Source organism: Artemia sp. Qi Xiang Cuo, chromosome 2, assembly GCF_049724085.1.
Source record: "Artemia sp. Qi Xiang Cuo chromosome 2, ASM4972408v1, whole genome shotgun sequence".
Classification (NCBI taxonomy): Eukaryota; Metazoa; Arthropoda; class Branchiopoda; order Anostraca; family Artemiidae; genus Artemia; species Artemia sp. Qi Xiang Cuo.
This window is the reverse complement of record NC_142795.1, coordinates 40,725,321-40,746,760: the sequence shown is the minus strand read 5'-3', so window position 1 is coordinate 40,746,760 and position 21,440 is coordinate 40,725,321. Positions and strand designations below refer to the sequence as shown.

Genomic DNA, 21,440 nt, shown 5'->3' with positions numbered 1-21,440 from the left:
ATCTGAGGAGGTCACCCATCTTGATGATTTTGTCAAGGAGGTCCAAGTTGATGACAGAATACAACAAGTGACATTGGCCTTTAAAAACCAAAGCCCATCAATTAAACCTTTGGTTTGCACCTTTAATCAGGATGTTCAGTTTCCTCTAAAATCTCTGTTTGGGGTGCAAGGTAGCAGTTTATCCCCCGGGCAATACAGTGTTTCAATTGCCAAGGTTTTGGCCATATGGCTTCAAATTGCCGCAGAGGCAGAAGATGTCTACTTTGTAGTGGACGACACACCCCTGATGAATGTCCCCAATCTAAAACATTCAAGGAAGACCAGGTACTCAAGTGCCCTAACTGCACTGGTAACCATGCTGCTAATGCTAAGGAGTGCCCAGTCTTCATGGAGAAGAAAGCAATTGTAACTTACTCTTTCACCAATAATGTCCCCATAAGGACTGCTTCTGAGGTCTTGAAGAAAGGACTTCCTAAACACACAGAACACATCCCCATGGTAGACACAGACTCTTTCCCTCCACTGACTCCTAATCAACATCCAGCTGAGGAACTCAACATGAGGTACATGTTTGAAGGTGTTGCAAAGCAAATCTCTGATCTAACCCAGATTATAACTTCACTTTGCAAGCTGGTTTCTCAAATAGCACCACATACTTTCAAAGATAAAGTCCATAGCCTGAATGACTCAGTTGAAAACCTAAACATAGAAGGTTCAAGCCTTCCCACCATGTCAGCAGTTACCAGTAGCCGTGGTAAAGTAAAAAGGAAACGTAAAGGAAAGGCGTCTGTACCTAGCCCAGAAGGTTCTACAATACAACCTAGGGCCAGACCTAGGTTGGCTCCTTCTCAGACAATTGACTAGTTATATCTCCATTGTTTTCCCTTGGGTTTGGCATGGTTGACTAAGCACAAGCTTATTAAGTAATTTGGTTAAGACTACTGGTTTGGTTCATTCCCTAAATTCATTTTTTTTTTCATTTTTTTTTCTTTTTTTCCTGTATGTTTCCTTTTTTTAGAGTTGCTTTATTTGTTTATAATTTGATCTAGGTGACAGGTTAAATGTATTATTTATTATAATTGACTTGTATAGAATTTGTATTTGCTGTTTGATATGGTATTTGTATCATTCTGGTTCCTGTTTATATTTGTTGGCAGGTGCTGATGGGGATTAACCCCTATAATAAGTAAGATAAATGGTAGATGGGTCCATATTATTTTAATTGTGGTGGCCATGATGCCCCTCCCATATTATTTTATTTTAGTGTTATCCTTTTTCTATTTTATTTGTTTTATTATCCTTATCTATTTTTTCATATTTTATCTGATTAAATTTATATATATGGAGGTATGCGATAGGTTATAATGTAAAAATGTATTATCTATTATAATTGTGTACTATGTATTTTAATAGCTGTATGACAAAGCACAGTTGCATTATTTTGATTCCTGTTTTTCAATGCAGGCAACTGCTGCAGCCTGTAGGTGAATTATTCCCTACCAATAGCAAGATAAGTGATGCATGATCAGGTTCAGTGAATATTGACCAAAGTGACACCCAAGCAAGCTAGTGATTACAGAAGGCACAGAAAAATCGAGTGATATGAACGCATATGACCTATTGGTCGAACGCGTCAAACCCCAAACAACAACAATAAGCACTACCTAAGTTACGGACAAAATTTGCTCGGTAAGGTTACATAGCGTAACATAAAGTATTTTAATTTATACTAGTGTGAAAAGTTTAGCAGTGTCTACGCAACTAACTGTGCATATTAAATTTATTAAACCAGCTAGTGATTTATATTTCTAGCGATCACTATTTTGAGTGATTTATATTGCCTAAACAAAAAAGTAACTAAATCAGCACATAAATCGCTAGATTATTTAATAAAAGTACAAAATCAATAAAATCTAGTGATTTTTCTCACTAAGTGGCAACCCTGTATCAAACAGTTGCAGCTAGCACATGGTCGGAGAGCATTTGATTTAATCTATCGCAAATTGCATTGCAGGAAGTAAGGGTTTCCGAATAAACAGCCTTGTTATGCTAAAACGCAATGTATGTTACTGATAATAGAAATTACAACACTTAAGAAACTTTTTTCAGCCACGACTGAGTTCCTATATTGCTATTTTCATCTTGCTAGACATCCTTGCTGTAATTCGTCATTTTTTCGTTTCTTTTTTTTTGGTTACAGTTAATGAAACCAATCGCAAAAATCATTAGCCCTTTTTCATTCTTCTTTATTACGAGAATATTGGTATCTTAGCATAAATACCCTGTCCGTATAAAAATTTGTCTCTAGGGTATAGTGCATCCAGATCCTGTCAATAAACTGAACAATTATCATATTTCAGACAGGGACAAATTACCACATGAGTTATATCACATTTCATTAGAAAGACTATTTGGCTTTCATTACTTTTTAAATATGAAAAAAGGAATATTCTATCCCCTTCTTAAATTACAAGTCCATTTGGTATGGCTATTAGCCACGATTTCCGAGGAGAATACTGTAAACACAGAATCGTAGGATCTTAATGATCATTCACTATTTATTTAAGACAGAAAACACGAAGGGAAAATATCGCACCAATCATTTATTAAAGCAGAAATTCAGTAGCGCTAGGATAGGAGCATAAAAGAAATATTTAGAACAACAACTTAGAATCATTATTTTTTTTAGAAAAAAAATACTTCGCCAAAATCTAGTTTTGACAACTTTACCGGCGACGGTTAATTCAATTTTCGAATGGCCAATTGTAAGAGCAGCAAGAAAGAACAATAAATGAGCATTATCCACTGAAAAAATATAAGAAAACGAATCAACTTCTTAAGCTGAAAAGGTGGCAAATATTATTTTCCAGAAACAAGTTTGAGCTCAAAGTATGGATAAAATACAACTGAAGCCGTTCCCGGGCCAAACTGACAAACCTTTTACTTATATTTCAAAATCAAAAGAATTGCATGATTCGGTATGTCCATGACTCGGTATGCCTCTGTATGTCCATAAAGATATTCTCTTAAAACAAAACAAATACCGCAAAATGACAAAAGTAGCTGGGCTACAGAATACTAAATAATTCTTGTCGAAGCAAATTTGACAAACTGAAAATCGTTTAAAAAATTAAACCGTTGGCAAAAAAAAGTATACACAAACTCTAAGACCTTTAAGTTTCGCGCTCAATACATACTGTGCTGAAATCACTCACGCGCTAAAAGTTGCTGAATCTGCCTCAGTTCCTAGAGCAGTTATTAAGAAAGGTACAAGGAAAAGGGGTTAGAGTGACCATCCGTACGTAAATCAAGCTAAAAGAAGGTCGAAGATGTGGTATTCCATGTGACGCAAATCTGGCAAGGCTAGGTCTGGCATGGTCATTTATCTCTTTCGTAAAACAAAAAGAGAATATAAAACATTTTTGGATGAGCTGAAAGTGAAAGAAGCAGAAACCGCTTCGGAACAGGCTATCCGTGACCCGCAAAAAATGTGGAAAAAGTTCAAAAGTAGTACAGTACAGCCAAAGCCTTATGCCACGATACCTCAGGATCAATGGTTAAAACATTATTCGAAAGTTTTCGGGTCCAGAAATATTCCTTTGGAAAAGGAGTATGATTAATCGCTAAAACACGTCTTGGTCCGCTTTTGAAAAAGCAAAATTATTTTGTCGTTCCTAAGAATGGTGTTCTGGGGGCCGTTCACTGGTTCAAAGGTAACAAGGCTCCCGGTCTTGATGGTGTGGGGGGGGGGTAATCGTCTGCGCAATGGTTCCCCGCTTTTGTTTCATCATATGCAACAGCTTTTTCAGATGTGTGGAGATAGTGCCACCCCCCCTAACTCGTTCTGTACCGGGGTCGTTTCAAATATTCTCAAGAAAGGAAAAAACGCATACGAATGTGGAAGATATAGGCCGATTACCGTCTCAAATACGTTGAGCAAAGCATTGGAAAGACTGGTTCTCAGCGAAGTTTTATCGAAGTGTGTGATAGGCCACAGACAGTTTGAGTTTCGAAAACATTTCTAATTATTGTCTCGAATTTCAAAACCGTATTCTTGCCAAGGCTGAATCACTTGGGCTGTCCGTACATATATGTAGTGTTGATATTTCTTCTGCATTTGATACAGTTATCCAGTCTGCCGTCTTCCAGACCCTGCTAGATACTGGTGTGAACACCCAGTAGCTATTTTATCGTATTGGTACTCCAATAGCTATATAAGAATGAAACTTGGACTTGACAGACTTAGTGCGCTAGTTAAACTTGATAGAGGACTTCGACAAGGTTCAGTTTTAAGTCCGATATTATTTAACGCTTCGACTTCTAAGGTAACAAAACAAATTTCTGGTGGGTTAAGCATTGATCTTTTGTGATTTTATTCTAATAAGCTATACTAATGACTTACTTATGTTGAGTTTTACTTTAAGTGTATTGCAGGATAACTTAGATAAGCTTGTATCCGGTTATAGCGCATTTGGTCAACAAGTTAATGACCAGAAAACCGATTTTCTGGTTTTCAAACCGACGAAACGGGATTCGCTAGCACCAACTGAATCAGTAGATGGTGCTACTATTTCACCGTCTTCTTCGCTTAAATATTTAGGTCTTCGATATGGTCGAGACAAGAAAGCAACGACAACTTTTTGCCTTGACACCCTTATGTCAAACCTGCGAGTGAGCTATGGATAACTTGCCACGCTGATCTTACAATCGCCAAATTTTAGCGAAGCTATATAGAGCAGTGGCTTTGTCACATGTTCTGGCCCCCCCCCCCCCCTAGGGGATTGCATATGGAAACAGAGCGACTAAAGGTCAGATCCACTTTTTGTAAGTATTTGAATCTTTTGACTTGTACATCACTCCCTGAGAGAAATATATTTCTCTTGGAGAAGTATCTAATTTCAGACCTCTGTAAAGCTGTGGCAGAGCTGGTAAGTAATGCTAGAAAAGGTGCACTTGAGCACCTTTACGATTTCCTGCCGTTGCACGTTATCTACGAGCTACGAATTTATATAGTGTATACAGTCTAATCGTTGTTTCTTGAAGTAGTATTTTTCGTGTTGTTCTTTTTTTCTTTCTGTACTTCGCCATATTTTTGTGTTAATGGTGGGCTAAAATAATATATCAATATCTATTTTCCCGCCAGACTATTTGTACAGGATATGTAAAATTCAACTAAGCTAAATTTAAAACAAGTAAAAGTCGACCCAAGTAGAATTTAACCAGACAAAATTATGTCCAATGCAATTGTCAACCCAGTAAAAGCCCACCCCACAAAACTCAATCTACACAATACTTCACCGAACACAAACTTAGCTACTCAACTCTGAAAAACGACAACTCAACCAACAAAAGATAAACCCACAAAACTATGTGAAAATTCAAATTAGGAAACTAAACTGTTACTAAACCCCGTCAAGCAAAACATAAACGATCATGTTCCACCTCTTTGGAATCAGAATTACCCAAGGATCAGCGACCTCCCCGACTAACAGACCACAGTTGGGGCCTTGAAAGTCCCCTCCCTTTAAAGGCCTGCTATATCTATTTGGAATTAACATAACCTAACATTCAAACCCCACCTGGCTCACAGGGCCACAGGCCCCAAGTGATGCGTTGGAGGTCCCCATTCCCCTAAAATGGTATATCATATCAATGATACTACAATGATCCTTTGTTTAAAAGTCTGTCTGACTCCATGGTCCCAATGGGGCTCCTAAGCCTCCTGAGTTTTGCTTTAGATGATTTTTGCTGGGATGAGTTGTAATTGGTCAATTTCTGCAGGGTTAAATTATGCCTGGGTTGAGTTTTAAAGGCTTAAGTTTTGTTTCAGTTAAATATTGCACGGGTTGAGTTTTTAAGGTTGAATTTGATCGTCCGAATCTTGTTTAATTTTCCTTGGATTGAACTTATGCAAGTGGAATTTTATGCGGGTCTATAATTTCTGGCTTGAAGTTGGTTCTACATTATTTTGCCGTCAGTCCACTTTGTCGTTAATTTTTCCCGTCAATTTTTTTTTACCTAGAGAATTAATAATTATATACTAAAAGTAATCGATATCATGGTAGGTAAACGACCATTAAGAGCTTTACAAATTAGTCTCCCATTTTTTCAGCCTACTTATAGAATTTTCTCCTCCTGAGAGAACATCTTGCTTTTCGAGGTCAGTTAAGTGTTTTCCAGTAAAGTACTAGTTTTGAAAATTCTACATATATTGAAAAATATCGCAAGTTAATTTATCTGAGCTAGTTTTGTAGATATATTTTGTGGAATCGGCGAAGCAAATTTGTCTGTTGTAAGTTTCTACTTGGCTCTTTAATTCCGTAGAATTTCTTTTAGAAAAACAAGGATAAAGATGCAGTTGAAAAAAAAAACACCCAATTAAAAAAGAACCTTTGGCTCCGTTGCTCTTAGTGCTTAAGCAAATACTTCTATTATTTTCACACGCAAAATCTAGCTAAAAATTTATACGAAATGCTTACCAACAGAGTCAAGGGCCAAGCCTCTCCTCTTTTCTAGGAACAAGTACTGAGCGCACATCCTCATTAGTGGCATTTCCAAGATTTGAACTAATGAGTCATCCTGAATCCAAGATCCATTTCCAAGCATGTACCTGAAGCTACGGTAGAATCGATCCGGAGGCCCGAAATGCTCTACTAGATTTACTTGCTCCTCATCTGTGAAAACTCGAAAGCAACCTACAAATTGATATTATTTCGTATCTCATAATATTCAAATAGGCGTTTAAATTAAGGCATGCTTCTGAAACTATGTTCTGTCATCACAGATCCTTATAAAGTTATTTTCATTCTGCCGTAATTGATGGAATGACAGAAACACATTGCAAACTAATATTTTGAAGTTCTGGACTCAGAATTGCAACATCATTTTGCTACAATAGCTTATGTGTCTCTACAGCATCTTTAAAGTAAAGAAAACACCAACACTTTACTGTCAAATAGTTTTGGTAGGTTATTCTCTTCTTCTCCTCTTTATTGAATACTACTATTCAGTGACTTGACTCCTTCAAAAATTTGTTTTGTACCTCGTCATTTCATCGTCACGTTAATAACAAGCTATTTCAAAAATCTCTATTAATATAAAAGTTTCAGCAGCATGGACATTTTTGTAATAAACCCTATAGGATATGATAATACACCAAATAAATGCAGTTTGGTTTCACATGTTTCAGTTTGATATGCAACAATGTATTACAAGTTAGGTTTATCAATGCAGAAAAAGCAGAGAGAATATTCACAAATTATCTTTGTAAGGTCATCTTTATCAGGCTAGAATTAACTGAGAAATTATGTTCACCTACCCAAAAAAATTTGAACCCAAAGGTCCCTTTGAAGGTACTTCTTTTGGAGGTAAAAGCAAAATTTAACATCATCACCTTTTAATATTTCTATAAATGCATATTTAAGAAAATTCAAATAGGCTTTTAATTACGCAGTTAGACCCCGGCGCCGCGCCGGCGGATCGCCCGAACGCCGCCGACGCGCGGGCCGGTCGAACGCCGCCGAAGGGTCGTAACGCCGCCGGCCCGCCGCACGCACGCCACCGCGGGCAGAGGCGGCGGCGTTCGGTCGACTTTAAATTAATTTTGCGGCAATTCTTTATTGCGTCAACCGCAAAGTCGGAGCTTTTCCTTCTCGTGTGGTTGAGTATTTCGATTTTCCTGATTAGAAATCAAGCAGGGCTTGCACTATCCCCGAATTTTCGGGTATTTCCCCGAAAATCTATGCGTCACCCCGAACAAAAATTTGGTTCCCCGAATCCCCGAATATCACGCAATCACGGTGCCACCCCTAGTGATTTATCACCAGTGACTTTCCCTGCCAAATATTACTTTGTATACCATAATTCTTCACTACTCTCTTGTTCATTAATTTTCGTCTCTTTTGTTACTTTGCATAAAAACCAGACAGATGCAATATGCTATTGCAAATATTGCAATATACACAGTTCTTCATATGTTGACAATAAAAAGTATCGTCTTTATGAAATGAGTTTAAATTATTTCGAATGCAGTTTCCCAATCGTTATTTCTTACATCATTCGTAGTCAAGAATTTTATTTTCAAGTTGAATAGAATTATAGAACGCATTCACTACTATACAGCTTCAGCCTTTTGTTGGATTTTGAAATTGACAGCCAACTTATTGTTTCTACAGCTGAATTGTAAGTTTGCAGATTTTTTTTGTTTTTGCTTTTTCTTTATAATTTTTAATTAATTTTTAATACTAATTTATTTAAAATTTGTTATAAAATAAAATCTTCTTTCCGTAGACTTTTTACCCCCCCCCCCCACAAAAAAACAGCCGTTGGTTGAGACAAAATTTTGGAATAGACGAAGCTAGGTCCACGGGTTGGGCATTTAAGATTGAACCGGAAGTTACCCCAAAAATATGATTCATAAATAAATTGTAAATTATTGCCTATAGGGGAGGGGGATAGGGGGCTATCATTTTTAAATGATAATACCTCATTTTTTTATTGAAAGCAGGGATGCCAAAAAGATATTTATTTTTTTCATTTAAAGTGGAGACAGAAGAAAATGACATAGAATTCCCTGGGAGACCATTCAAATATTTTGATAGATCCAGGGCCCCCCATCAGGACTTGTTCATTGTCTTGGGTATTTTGCAATTTCTCATAGGCTACTGGCGTAATTTGGTTTTTGCGTGTGCCCCCTTGTAATTCGATTCTTTGGATCTTATCGAATACCATTGCGAATCTATCACTCAGTTTTACAATAATTTGAGGTATATCTTAATAATTTCGACATTTTCTTGTTGTCTTTGTACCCCTTTACTCATACCCTCAATTTCTTTTTCAAGGAACACTAAGCTGTTTAACGTTATTTTGCGCGTTTGTTTGAACCATATAGTGACCTAGTTAATTATTAAGTAAATTATTTTTCTAATGAAAACTGAGACGGTATCCTATCAAGGTGGTATCCAGAGAGGAGGGGGGTAGGGAGCTATTATATTTATATGATAATAGCTCGAAATTTTATTTATTGAAAGCAGGGATCCCAAAAAGTTGATTTTTTTTTAATTTAAAGTAGAGACGGCATCCTATCAAGTTGGTGTCCAGAGGGGGGGGGGGGGGGATTGATCTATTATATTTAAGTTATAATAACTCGATTTTTTTTTTTAAAGCCGGGATTTAAAAAAGTTAATTATTTTTATTTATTTGAAGCAGAGACGGTATCCTATCAAGATGTTATCCATAGGGAGTCATTATATTTAAGTGATAGTACCTTGATTTTTTTTTTTTTATTGAAAGCAGGGATGTCAAAAAGTTGAAAAGTTGACAAAATTAACAAGATTTTCGTGAGTGATACAGCACTTGCATGGTTTTATGATCCGAAAGGAAAGGGGCATACGCGTCCAATCCGGTTTTTTTTTCCTATTGATGAAAAATATTTACTTTGGAAACATTCATTCTTATGTACCGGGTAGATTCGCAAACAAACAACGTGGCTGCCCAAAATCGATATCAACTTTCACATCTTATATTGTGCACGAGTGACAATTGAACCTTTTGTCCAGTACTTATGTTACATTAAAAGGTTTTGTTATGATCAAAGATTTTAGGTTTGGAGGTTCAAGGAGGAGTCTTTGACAGTCTTATGCCCTCAGGGTACTAGACGTTGCAACGTTCTTACGTATCTACAGTGGTTTAGAAAATTCAATCACCCTAGAAATGATTACCAAAAATATGCACAAATGTAACATTTGGAATATTATAACACTTTTTCCAAAGCTTTGAAGAAAAGCAAAAAAGTCTAAATACCCCTAACTACGCTTGAAAGCTATTTTAAAAAGAACCTCTTTGGAGATTTCCATGGAAATGACCATAGCAGAAGCTTTGAGCCTGGCTGGGGAGCCTGGCTAAGTATTTTGACCACAGGTGACTTATTGTTGCGATTTTCTTAAATTTGGTAATTCTTGTGAGCATTTGGAAATCAAAGCTTAAACTCAATAACTGATACTAAGTGTCCTAACATTTTGCTTGGATTGAAAGTGACGAGCTAGGATGAAAATTTCAACATCTTCCTGGAGCTACTTCAGTCTGTATATTATTTTCATTTAATTACACTTAAAACGGGTGAGTTTTTCATTTTTTACGTAAGAAAATAGCTGGCACTTCATTTTTCTTCATAGCGAATAAACTATTAAGTGTTTTTTGTGTCATTGTAATTGAAGCGTTCTCATGTGAAGTGTTCATCATGTATTTTTCAATTTAATAAATTTAGTCCTTTTAGATGCAGTTTATAACTTGACTGATATTAGGTATTTATCAGTTTATAATTTGAAATGAATCCCCAAAAGAAAAAATGAATAATATCCAAAAGAGCAGCCAAAAGCGATAAAAAACCAGCAGTTCAGCCTTAGCCTACATGACATATATTCTATAAAGAAGCCAAAAAAAACTTTAAAATGCATTTTTTTTTAACATTGTAATTAAAAACCAGTTTTTAATACAAGAAGGCTTCTTAGGAATCCAAAAGAGCAAAAAAAAACAACAAACAATCAATATCAAAGTCGCCCATTTCAACTGTTTTAAATGTGACAAAACAGAAATAAGCAAAAGGCATTGTGAAAAAATGAAGCTTCTAAGTTCAATGTCATATTCAAGGTTTTTACCAAGATAACTGACGAATTTTGTGATACGGTATTTGAAGCTTTATATGCTGTAATACTCGATGAAAAAAAACTACTAAATTTGATAAGCATTTACGTAAAGATTACATAGCTAATAGATACTTCAACTACTCGTATTATGCAAGGGTTCTGTAACTCCACAGCTATTTCGTTTCTACCACATTCCTACTTCTCTTGAGGGATAACCAAGAAGACCAAGAAGTTTCAAGCCAGCGACTTGTAAATTTTTGAACTCATGAATAGGCTCGAATCTGTTGTAAATTTAAGCTATGATTTGAGAAAGACTGGTGAAAACATTAATATTTTCGGTCAATATTGATCGCGCCGTCGGTGCGCCACCGAAATCGTACTGGCAGCGCGCCACCGACATCATACCGGCGGTGCGGCGCGATGGGATGTTTTTGCCCCGCCACCAACAGTCTTCCCTCATCGGCGCGGCGCCGGGGTCTATACGCAGTTATATTAAGGCTTTCTAAATTAAATAAACAGAAAAATAATCAAGAAATGAAAATGTTCAAATTAAAATTTAAAGAGGCTTCAATTAACCTTACTTATCTTCCTATCCTTAATGATGAACAAAGTAGTCGAATCAAGCTGTGTTACTGTTTATTCATTCGACATTATATATGAATGGGGCAGTAATCCTAACAATACAATTTATTAACATTAGTTTATCTGGATTAAACTTTCCCAATTAGAAATAAAAGTAAACCAGCTGAACTTGCTCAGAAAAATTGAATGAACGCATTGAGGAAGCGATCTGCATTAAATATTTTATTTCAAGCGGAAAAAAACCCGAAAAGTCACGTGTACGAAATATACGCGCTAACAGACATCGAGGATTTCAATTTTCTCTCAGAAAAAGACGACCAAGAGGAATGTTTCAAAGACAGTTTCAGATGAAATGTTAAGCTTGCCAAGTCATAATAAATGCCAGAGCATTCAGTTTTTGTTAAGAAAACTGACCTTTGTAAATAAAAACCACAAGCCTGAGTGAGCACATCATATGTAAAATAAATTGATTGTAGGCAACTATTAATTTCTTAATTTGCAGTCTAGTCCATTACTCGAAGTTTCTGCAGAAACTTCATGCTGAATTTCCCTGTCTTTTCGGATTTCCCAAGACAAATCAATTTTTATTTCAAAATAAAAACTGGCCGTTAATAATTATAACAAGAACCCTTTCTTGTCCTTACTCAGGTGTAAAAACCAAATATGAATTCCTACCACAAATTACATGAAACGTATTGGCATGGCCCATATCCGGTCAGGGAGTGTTTTTTTTCCATACTGTCAGATTGCATGAAATTTAACGTCTATGAAATTTAGTAAAGAATTGGGTAACTTTTTTGCTTTTATTTGGCAAACAAAGGGAAAAAGTGCCCTGCCACACAGCCACCAATTGGGGGGGACCATATTCGCTCCCCCAACTTGGTGGAAGTTACCATTTTACGCTTTCGCTAAATCTGATACAAGATCATATCCGCAAGTACAAATTTGATGGATTTAAGTATCGACCAAATTACTGATCAAGTTTGGAAAATGGCTTTAACAAGAGCAATGAGAAGATGTACTCGCTGCCGACGTATCGAATAAGAAAGCCGTATATAAATGATACGTTAAAAAATTTAATCTGACAAAAATTAAGAGTGTTTCGCCAGGGAAAAATTGAAGAAGCTAACCTACTTAGAAAAGCTCTAAAAAAACAGATTAGGAAAACTTCAGCCCAGTATTACCGTAATAGAATAAGCGAATTCTTTAAAGCACGACCGAAGCAGTGGTGTAATACAGTCAAGAAAATCAGTGGTGAAACAGTTAAAATTTTTAGACTTTATTCTTAATGTTCCCCCTGAAACTACAGCTAATTCAGTAAATAAACATCTCGCCGCTATTGTACAAACCCTCACTTCTCTCTCATGTAATATTCCCTGCCCCTTAGCACGAGGCCAGGATAGCCCAGTAATACAACCTGTTGATGTTGAGGCAAAAATACGTAAACTAAAGAGAATTTCAATATGCCCCCTTGCTTTTCTGATTACAAAGCCATCTCCAATACCTAATGAAATAATTACAACAAAAACTAAATTTTTAGGGGTCACACTGACCTGCGATTTGAAATGGGAGGCCCACGTTTGCTCTATTATTAAAGACGCTAGTACATCTCTGTCTCTCATATTTGCTAAATTTTCATGCACAAAAGCACATATCCTCCGCCTTTACATATATTTTTATCCGTCCACTGCTTGAATATGCTTGCTCGGTATGACATTTTGGTCTTCCGGTGGATCAGTCCGATAGGCTCGAAACTATCCAGAAGAGAGCCATGAGAATTACTTACGGTCGGGGCAAAGTGCCTTACATTCTCCTCCTCAAGGAATTGTGCCTCTCAATCTTGGCAGCCCGACGTGTTATTCTTTGCACTAATTCCGGGAATAATCTGCATCGTAACCCACACTTTCAATATCTACTCCCAGCCCCTTATTACCCACCAAAGTCCCATTTACCTCGATCAAAAGCACAAAAATTCCGGTTCTAAATCCTATCAATGCAAGAACTGAGCATTACAGAAAGAGCTTTGTGCCGGTGTTTGTTGAAAACCTAAATAAATGAAATTGTACTATTATCCTATAATGTGTCAGCTTGTTTGTTAGCGTTTTGAAATGACAGGCGAGTCGGGACCACCGTTGTATGTTTTTATAATGTACCTGACGAAGAGCGACAATGTTTTTATAATGTTATTTGTTTATGTACCTGACAAAAACAGTTTGTAACGACAATGTTTAGGATGTACCGACAATGTTATATGTTTTTTTTTATAACGTAGGCTATCTGACAGAAAACGACAAATTCGGCAGTTTGATGTTGTGAAAATTCGTTTGTCAATAAGTATCATTCATTCATTCACTATGTCTAATACAGAAAAAAAAAAGAAAGAAACAATATTTATGCATGTTTTCTTCATTTATTAAGATGCTTTTATCTACTTATCAATGAAGCAATATCAGTAGAAAGGGGTCTTATAGTCGTGACCCTACACCATATTTGGGCATAGAGTCCCTAGGGAGAACACCTGTGCTGTCAGTCCCGACGGGGCACCAAATATGGGCATGGAATCCCCAGGGAGAACACATTTCCGAGAAATATCTCCGGGCAAAGTTTATTAGTGTCTTTGATGTATTTCCAAGGAGAATTGTCTCCGGGGCGAAGTTTAATTATGTCTTTGGAGTTCTTCCAGGAGAATTGACTCCGGGCAAATGTTTTGATCTTAGAGATGAAGAGATTAACGCGGGAAAGGGTTTCTTAGTAATTTCAAATGTGACAGCGCAGGGATGCCAAAAATAAAAGGAACATGCAGAAATTACGTTTAGGGGTTATTTGGGCGAAACCGTTTTAGACATTTTAGGGAATTATTTAGGCGAAACAGTTAGAGACATTTTAAAAGATGATTTTAAAAGATGTTTTAGAAGAGGATTTGAGAGTGAAACTCTGTGGTCGTTATAATACACAAGTTCCATTTGAACAGTGTCGTGAGGTCCTCTACCCCAGGCCCAAAGGGCTCCGACCCCCCTACCCCAACCCTGAAGGAAGCCCCCGGTCCCCAATAGTCTCCCGGCACCCCAAAGGGCCCCCGGTGTCCCAAAGGCCCCAGAGTCCCCCCTTTTTTAATACTTTTTTAAGGCTTTATTATATCTTTTAAGAACAAGTTCTTTTATTAATGTCCATCCTAAACCCATTTTACAAGTTGAAATGGGCGAAACCGTTTTAGACATTTTAAAAGATGATTTTAGAAGAGGATTTGAGGGTGAAACTCTGTGGTCGTTATAATACACAAGTTCCATTTGAACAGTGTCGTGAGGTCCCCTACCCCAACCCCAAAGGACTCCGATCCCCCTATCCCAACCCCCGACGAAACCCCCAGCCCTCAAAGGTCCCCCAGCGCCCAAAAGCGCCCCCCGGCGTCCCAAAGGCCCCTGAGCCCCCATTTTTTAATACCTTTTTAAGGCTTCATTATATCTTTTCAGAACAAGTTATTTTCTTAATGACCACCCTAAACCCATTTTACAAGTTAAAATGGGTGAAACCGTCTTAGACATTTTAAAAGATAATTTTAGAAGAGGTTTTAGAAGAGGATTTGAGGGTGAAATTCTGTGGTCGTTATAACACACAAGCTCCATTTGAACAGGGTCGCGACGTCCCCTACCCCAACCCCAAAGGGCTCCGATCCCCCTATCCCCAACCCCGACGGAAGCCCCCGGTCCTCAAAGGTCCCCCGGCGCCCCAAAGGGCCCCGCCGTCCCAAAGGCCCCTGAGCCGCCATTTTTTAATACTTTTTAAGGCTTTATTATATCTTTTCAGAACAAGTTATTTTCTTAATGTCCCTTCTAAACCCATTTTCCAACTTGAAGCATCCATCCATTTCACCCACAACTTTACTTTAAAGCTTTTTGGATATCCCAACACCAAGCAATACTTTTCAAAAGGCATTTCAGAGAAAGATCTTTTCTTAATGTCCCTTCTAAACCCATTTTCCAATTTGAAGTACCCATCCTTTTCACTCACAACTTTACTTTACAGCTTTTTGGATACCTCAACACCAAGAAATACTTTTCAAAAGGCATTTCAGAGCAAGCTCCTTTCTTAATGTCACTACTAAACCCATTTTACAAGTTGAAGCATCCATCCTTTTCACACACAACTATACTTTACAGCTTTTTGGATACCACAACACCAAGAAAGACTTTTCAAAAGACATTTCAGAGCAAGTTCCTTTCTTAATGTCCATTCTAAACCCATTTTCCAAATTGAAGTACCCATAATTTTCACCACAACTTTACTTTACAGCTTTTTGGATACCTCAACACCAAGAAATACCTTTCAAAAAGCATTTAAGATCAAGTTCCTTTCTTAATGTCCCTTCTAAACCCATTTTCCAACTTGAAGTCCCCATCATTTTCACCACAAGTTTACTTTACAGCTTTTTGGATACCTCAACACCAAGAAATACTTTTCAAAAGGCATTTCAGAGCAAGTTCCTTTCTTAATGTCCATCCTAAACCCATTTTACAACTTGAAGAACCCATACTTTTCACCCACAACTTTACTTTACGACTTTTTGGATACCTCAACACCAAGAAATATTTTTCAAAAGACATTTCAGAGCAAGTTCCTTTCTTAATGTCCCTTCTAAACCCATTTTACAACTTCAAGAAACCATCCTTCTCATCCACAACTTTACTTTACAGCTTTTTGGATACTTCAACACCAAGAAATACTTTTCAAAAGGCATTTCAGAGCAAGTTCCTTTCTTAAAGTCCCTTCTAAACCCATTTTCCAACTTGAAGCATCCTTCCTTTTCACCCAGAACTATACTTTACTGCTTTTTGGTTACCTCAACACCCAGAAATACTTTTCAAAAGTCATTTCAGAGCAAGTTCATTTCTTAATGTCCCTTCTAAAACCATTTTACAACTTGAAGCATTCATCCTTTTCACCCAACACTATACTTTTCAGTTTTTTGGATACCTCAACACCAAGAAATAGTTTTCAAAAGACATTTCAGAGCAACTTCCTTTCTTAATGTCCCTCCTTAGCCCATTTTACAACTTGATGAATCCTTCTGTTTCACCCAGAGCTATACTTTACAGCTTTTTGGTTGCCACAACACCAAGAAATACCTTTCAAAGGGCATTTCAGAGCAAGTTCCTGTCTTAATATCCCTTCTAAACCCATTTTCCAACTTGAAGTACCCATCTTTTTCACCCACAACTTTACTTTTCAGCTTTTTGGATACCTCAACACCAAGAAATACTTTTCAAAAGACATTTCAGAGCAAGTTCCTTTCTTAATGTCCATCCTAAACCCATTTTACAAGTTGAAGTACCCATCCTTTTCACCCACAACTTTACTTTACGACTTTTTGGATACCTCAACACCAAGAAAAAATTTTCAAAAAGACATTTCAGAGCAAGTTACTTTATTATTTTAGCTGCTAAACCCATTTTCTAACTTGAAGTACCAATTCTTCTCACACACAACTTTACAATACATCTTTTTGTTTACCTCAACACCAAGAAACACTTTTCAAAAGGTATTTCAGAGCAAGTTCCTTTGTTAAAGTCCATTTTAAACCCATTTTCCAACTTGAAGTACCCATCCGTATCACCCACAACTTTACTTTACAGCTTTTTGGATACCTCAACACCAAGAAATACTTTTCAAAATACATTTCAGAGCAAGTTCCTTTCTTAATGTCCCTCCTAAACCTATTTTACAAGTTGAAGTACCCATCCTTTCCACCCACTACTATACTTTACAGCTTTTTGGATACCTCAACTCCAAGAAATACCTTTCAAAAGGCATTTCAGAGCAAGTTCATTTCTTAATGTCCCTACTAAACCCACTTTCCAACTTGAAGCATCCATCCTTTTTACCCACAACTTTACTTTACAGCATTTTCGGATACCTCAACACCAAGAAATACTTTTCAAAAGACATTTCAGAGCAAGTTCCTTTCTTAATGTCCCTTCTAAACACATTTTACAAGTTGAAGCATTCATCCTTTTCACCCACAACTTTACTTTACAGCTTTTTGGATACCTCAACATCAAGAAATACTTTTCAAAAGACATTTCAGAGCAAGTTCCTTTCTTAATGTTCCTTCTAAACCCATTTTACAACCTGAAGTAACCATCCTTCTCCCCCACAACTTTACTTTACAGCTTTTTGCATATCTCAACACAAAGAAATACCTTTCAAAAGGCATTTCAGAGCAAGTTCCTTTCTTAATGTCCCTTCTAAACCCATTTTACAAGTTGAAGCATCCTTCCTTTTCACCCACAACTTTACTTTACAGCTTTTTGGACACCTCAACACCAAGAAATACCTTTCAAAAGACATTTCAGAGCAAGGTCCTTTCTTAAAGTCCCTTCTAAACCCATTTTCCAACTTGAAGTATCCATCCTTTTCACCCACAACTTTACTTTACAGATTTTTGGATACCTCAACACCAAGAAATACTTTTCAAAAGACATTTCAGAGAAAGTTCCTTTCATAATGTCCCTTCTAAACCCATTTTACAAGTTGAAGCATCCTTCCTTTTCACCCACAACTTTACTTTACAGCTTTTTGGATACCCCAGCACCAAGAAATATCTTTCAAAAGGCATTTCAGAGCAAGTTCTTTTCTTTATGTCCATTCTAAACCCATTTTCCAACTTGAAGTACCCATCCTTTTCACCCACAACTTTACTTTACAGCTTTTTGGATACCTCAACACCAAGAAATACCTTTCAAAAGGCATTTCAGAGCAAGTTCCTTTCTTAATATCCCTTCTAAAACCATTTTACACGTTGAAGCATCCATCCTTTTCACCCACAAGTATACTTTTCAGCTTTTTGGATACCTCAACACCAAGAAATACTTTTCAAAAGACATTTCAGAGCAAGTTCCTTTGTTAATGCCCCTTCTAAACCCATTTTCAAAGTTGAAGAATCCATCCTTTTCACCCACAACTATACTTTACAGCTTTTGGATACCTCAGCACCAAGAAATACTTTTCAAAAGGCATTTCAGAGCAAGTTCCTTCCGTAATGTCCCTTCTAAACCCATTTTACAAGTTGAATCATCCATCCTTTTCGCCCACAACTATACTTTACAGCTTTTTGGATACTTCAACACCAAGAAATACTTTTCAAAAGACATTTCAGAGCAAGTTCCTTTCTTAATGTCCCTTCTGAATCCATTTTCCAACTTGAAGTACCCATAATTTTCACCAAAACTTTACTTTAAAGCTTTTTGGATACCTCAACACCAAGAAATACCTTTCAAAAGGCATTTCAGATCAAGTTCCTTTCTTAATGTCCCTTCTAAACCCATTTTCCAACTTGAAGTACCCATCATTTTCACCACAACTTTACTTTACAGCTTTTTGGATACCTCAACACCAAGAAATACTTTTCAAAAGGCATTTCAGAGCAAGTTCCTTTCTTAATGTCCGTCCTAAACCCATTTTACAACTTGAAGTACCCATCCTTTTCATCCACAACTTTACTTTACGACTTTTTGGATACCTCAACACCAAGAAATATTTTTCAAAAGACATTTCAGAGCAAGTTCCTTTCTTAATGTCCCTCCTAAACCCAATTTCCAACTTGAAGTACCCATCCTTCTCATCCACAACTTTACTTTACAGCTTTTTGGATACTTCAACACCAAGAAATACTTTTCAAAAGACATTTCAGAGCAAGTTCCTTTCTTAATGTCCCTTCTAAACCCATTTTCCAAGTTGAAGCATCCATCCTTTTCACCCAGAACTATACTTTACAGCTTTTTGGATACCTCAACACCAAGAAATACCTTTCAAAAGGCATTTCAGAGCAAGTTCCTTTCTTAATGTCCCTTCTAAAACCATTTTACAAGTTGAAGCATCCATCCTTTTCACCCAAAACTATACTTTTCAGTTTTTTGGATACCTCAACACCAAGAAATAGATCTCAAAAGACATTTCAGAGCAAGTTCCTTTCTTAATGTCCCTTCTAAACCCATTTTACAAGTTGAAGCATCCATCCTTTTCACCCAGAACTTTACTTTACAGCTTTTTGGATACCTCAACACCAAGAAATACATTTCAAAAGGCATTTCAGAGCAAGTTCCTTTCTTAATGTCCCTTCTAAACCCATTTTCTAACTTGAAGTACCCATCCTTTTCACCAACAACTTTACTTTACAGCTTTTTGGATACCTCAACACCAAGAAATACTTTTGAAAGGACATTTCAGAGCAAGTTCCTTTCTTAATGTCCATACTAAACCCATTTTACAAGTTGAAGTACCCATCCTTTTCACCCACAACTTTACTTTACGACTTTTTGGATACCTCAACACCAAGAAATATTTTTCAAAAAGACATTTCAGAGCAAGTTACTTTCTTAATGTCCCTTCTAAACCAATTTTCCAAGTTGAAGTACCCTTCTTTTCCGCCCCCAACTATACTTTACAGCTTTTTGTATGCCACAACACCATGAAATACCTTTCTATAGACAATTCCGAGCAAGTTCTGTTCTTAATTTCCATCCTAAACCTATTTTCCAACTTGAAGTACCCATCCTTTTCACCGACAACTTTACTTTACAGCTTTTAGAATGCCTCAACATCAAGAAATACTTTCAAAAGACATTTCAGAGCAAGTTCCTTTCTTAATGTCCCTTCTAAACCCATTTTACAAGTTGAAGTACCCATCTTTTCCACCCACTACTATACTTTACAGCTTTTTGAATACCTCAACACCAAGAAAAACTTTTCAAAAAACATTTCAGAGCAAGTTCTTTTCTTAATGTCCCTTCTAAACCAATTTTCCAACTTGAAGCAACCATCCTTTTCACCCACAACTATACTTTACAGCTTTTTGGATGTCTCAACACCAAGAAATACTTTTCAAATGACATTTCAGAGCAAGTTCCTTTCTTAATATCCCTTCTAAACCCATTTTACAAGTTGAAGCATCCATCCTTTTCACCCACAACTATACTTTACAGCTTTTTGGATACCTCAACACCAAGAAATACTTTTCAAAAGCCATTTCAGAGCAAGTTACTTTCTTAAAGTTCCTTCTAAACCCATTTTCCAAGTTGAAGTTACCATCCTTCTCCCCCACAACTTTACTTTACAGCTTTTTGCATACCTCAACACCAAGAAACACCTTTCAAAAGTCAATTCAGAGCAATTTCATTTCTTAATGGCCCTTCTAAACCCATTTTACAAGTTGAAGCATCCTTCCTTTTCACCCACAACTTTATTTTACAGCTTTTTGGACACCTCAACACCAAGAAATACCTTTCAAAAGGAATTTCAGAGCAAGTTCCTTTCTTAATGTCCCTTCTAAACCCATTTTACAACTTGAAGTACCCATCCTTTTCAACCACCACTTTACTTTACAAATTTTTGGATACCTCAACACCAAGAAATACTATTGAATAGACATTTCAGAGCAAGTTCCTTTCTTAATGTCCCTTCTAAACCCATTTTACAAGTTGAAGCATCCTTCCTTTTCACTCACAAATATAATTTACAGCTTTTTGGAGACCCCAACACCAAGAAATATCTTTCAAAAGGCATTTCAGAGCAACTTCTTTTCTTTATGTCCATTCTAAACCCATTTTCCAACTTGAAGTACCCATCCTTTTCACCCACAACTTTACTTTACAGCTTTTTGGATACCTCAACACCAAGAAATACCTTTCAAAAGGCATTTCAGAGCAAGTTCCTTTCTTAATATCCCTTCTAAAACCATTTTACACGTTGAAGCATCCATCCTTTTCACCCACAAGTATACTTTTCAGCTTTTTGGATACCTCAACACCAAGAAATACTTTTCAAAAGACATTTCAGAGCAAGTTCCTTTGTTAATGTCCCTTCTAAACCCATTTTCAAAGTTGAAGCATCCATCCTTTTCACCCACAACTATACTTTACAGCTTTTTGGATACCTCAACACCAAGAAATACCTTTCAAAAAGCATTTCAGAGCAAGTTCCTTTCTTAATGTCCCTTCTAAACCCATTTTACAAGTTGAAGTACCCATCTTTTCACCCAGAACTTTACATTACAGCTTTTTGGATACCTCAACACCAAGAAATACTTTTCAAAAGACATTTCAGAGCAAGTTCCTTTCTAATGTCCGTCCCAAACCCATTTTACGACTTGATGTACCCATCCTTTTAACCCACAACTTTACTATACAGCTTTTTGGATACCTCAACACCAAGCAATACTTT

General features: G+C 36.8%; 1 protein-coding gene across 9 annotated transcripts in view; it reads right to left on the bottom strand.

Annotated features, from left to right (window-relative positions):
* The window catches only part of LOC148955231 (malonyl-CoA decarboxylase, mitochondrial-like), a 65,601-nt gene that overhangs the window by 7,473 nt on the left and 36,688 nt on the right, over positions 1–21,440 (bottom strand). For all 9 annotated transcript variants that reach the window (XM_089101001.1, XM_089101065.1, XM_089101057.1 and 6 more), the window contains one exon: positions 6,480–6,695. In XM_089101001.1, the coding sequence (XP_088957127.1) occupies positions 6,480–6,695 (216 nt within the window). The remainder of the gene's footprint in view (positions 1–6,479; positions 6,696–21,440) is intronic.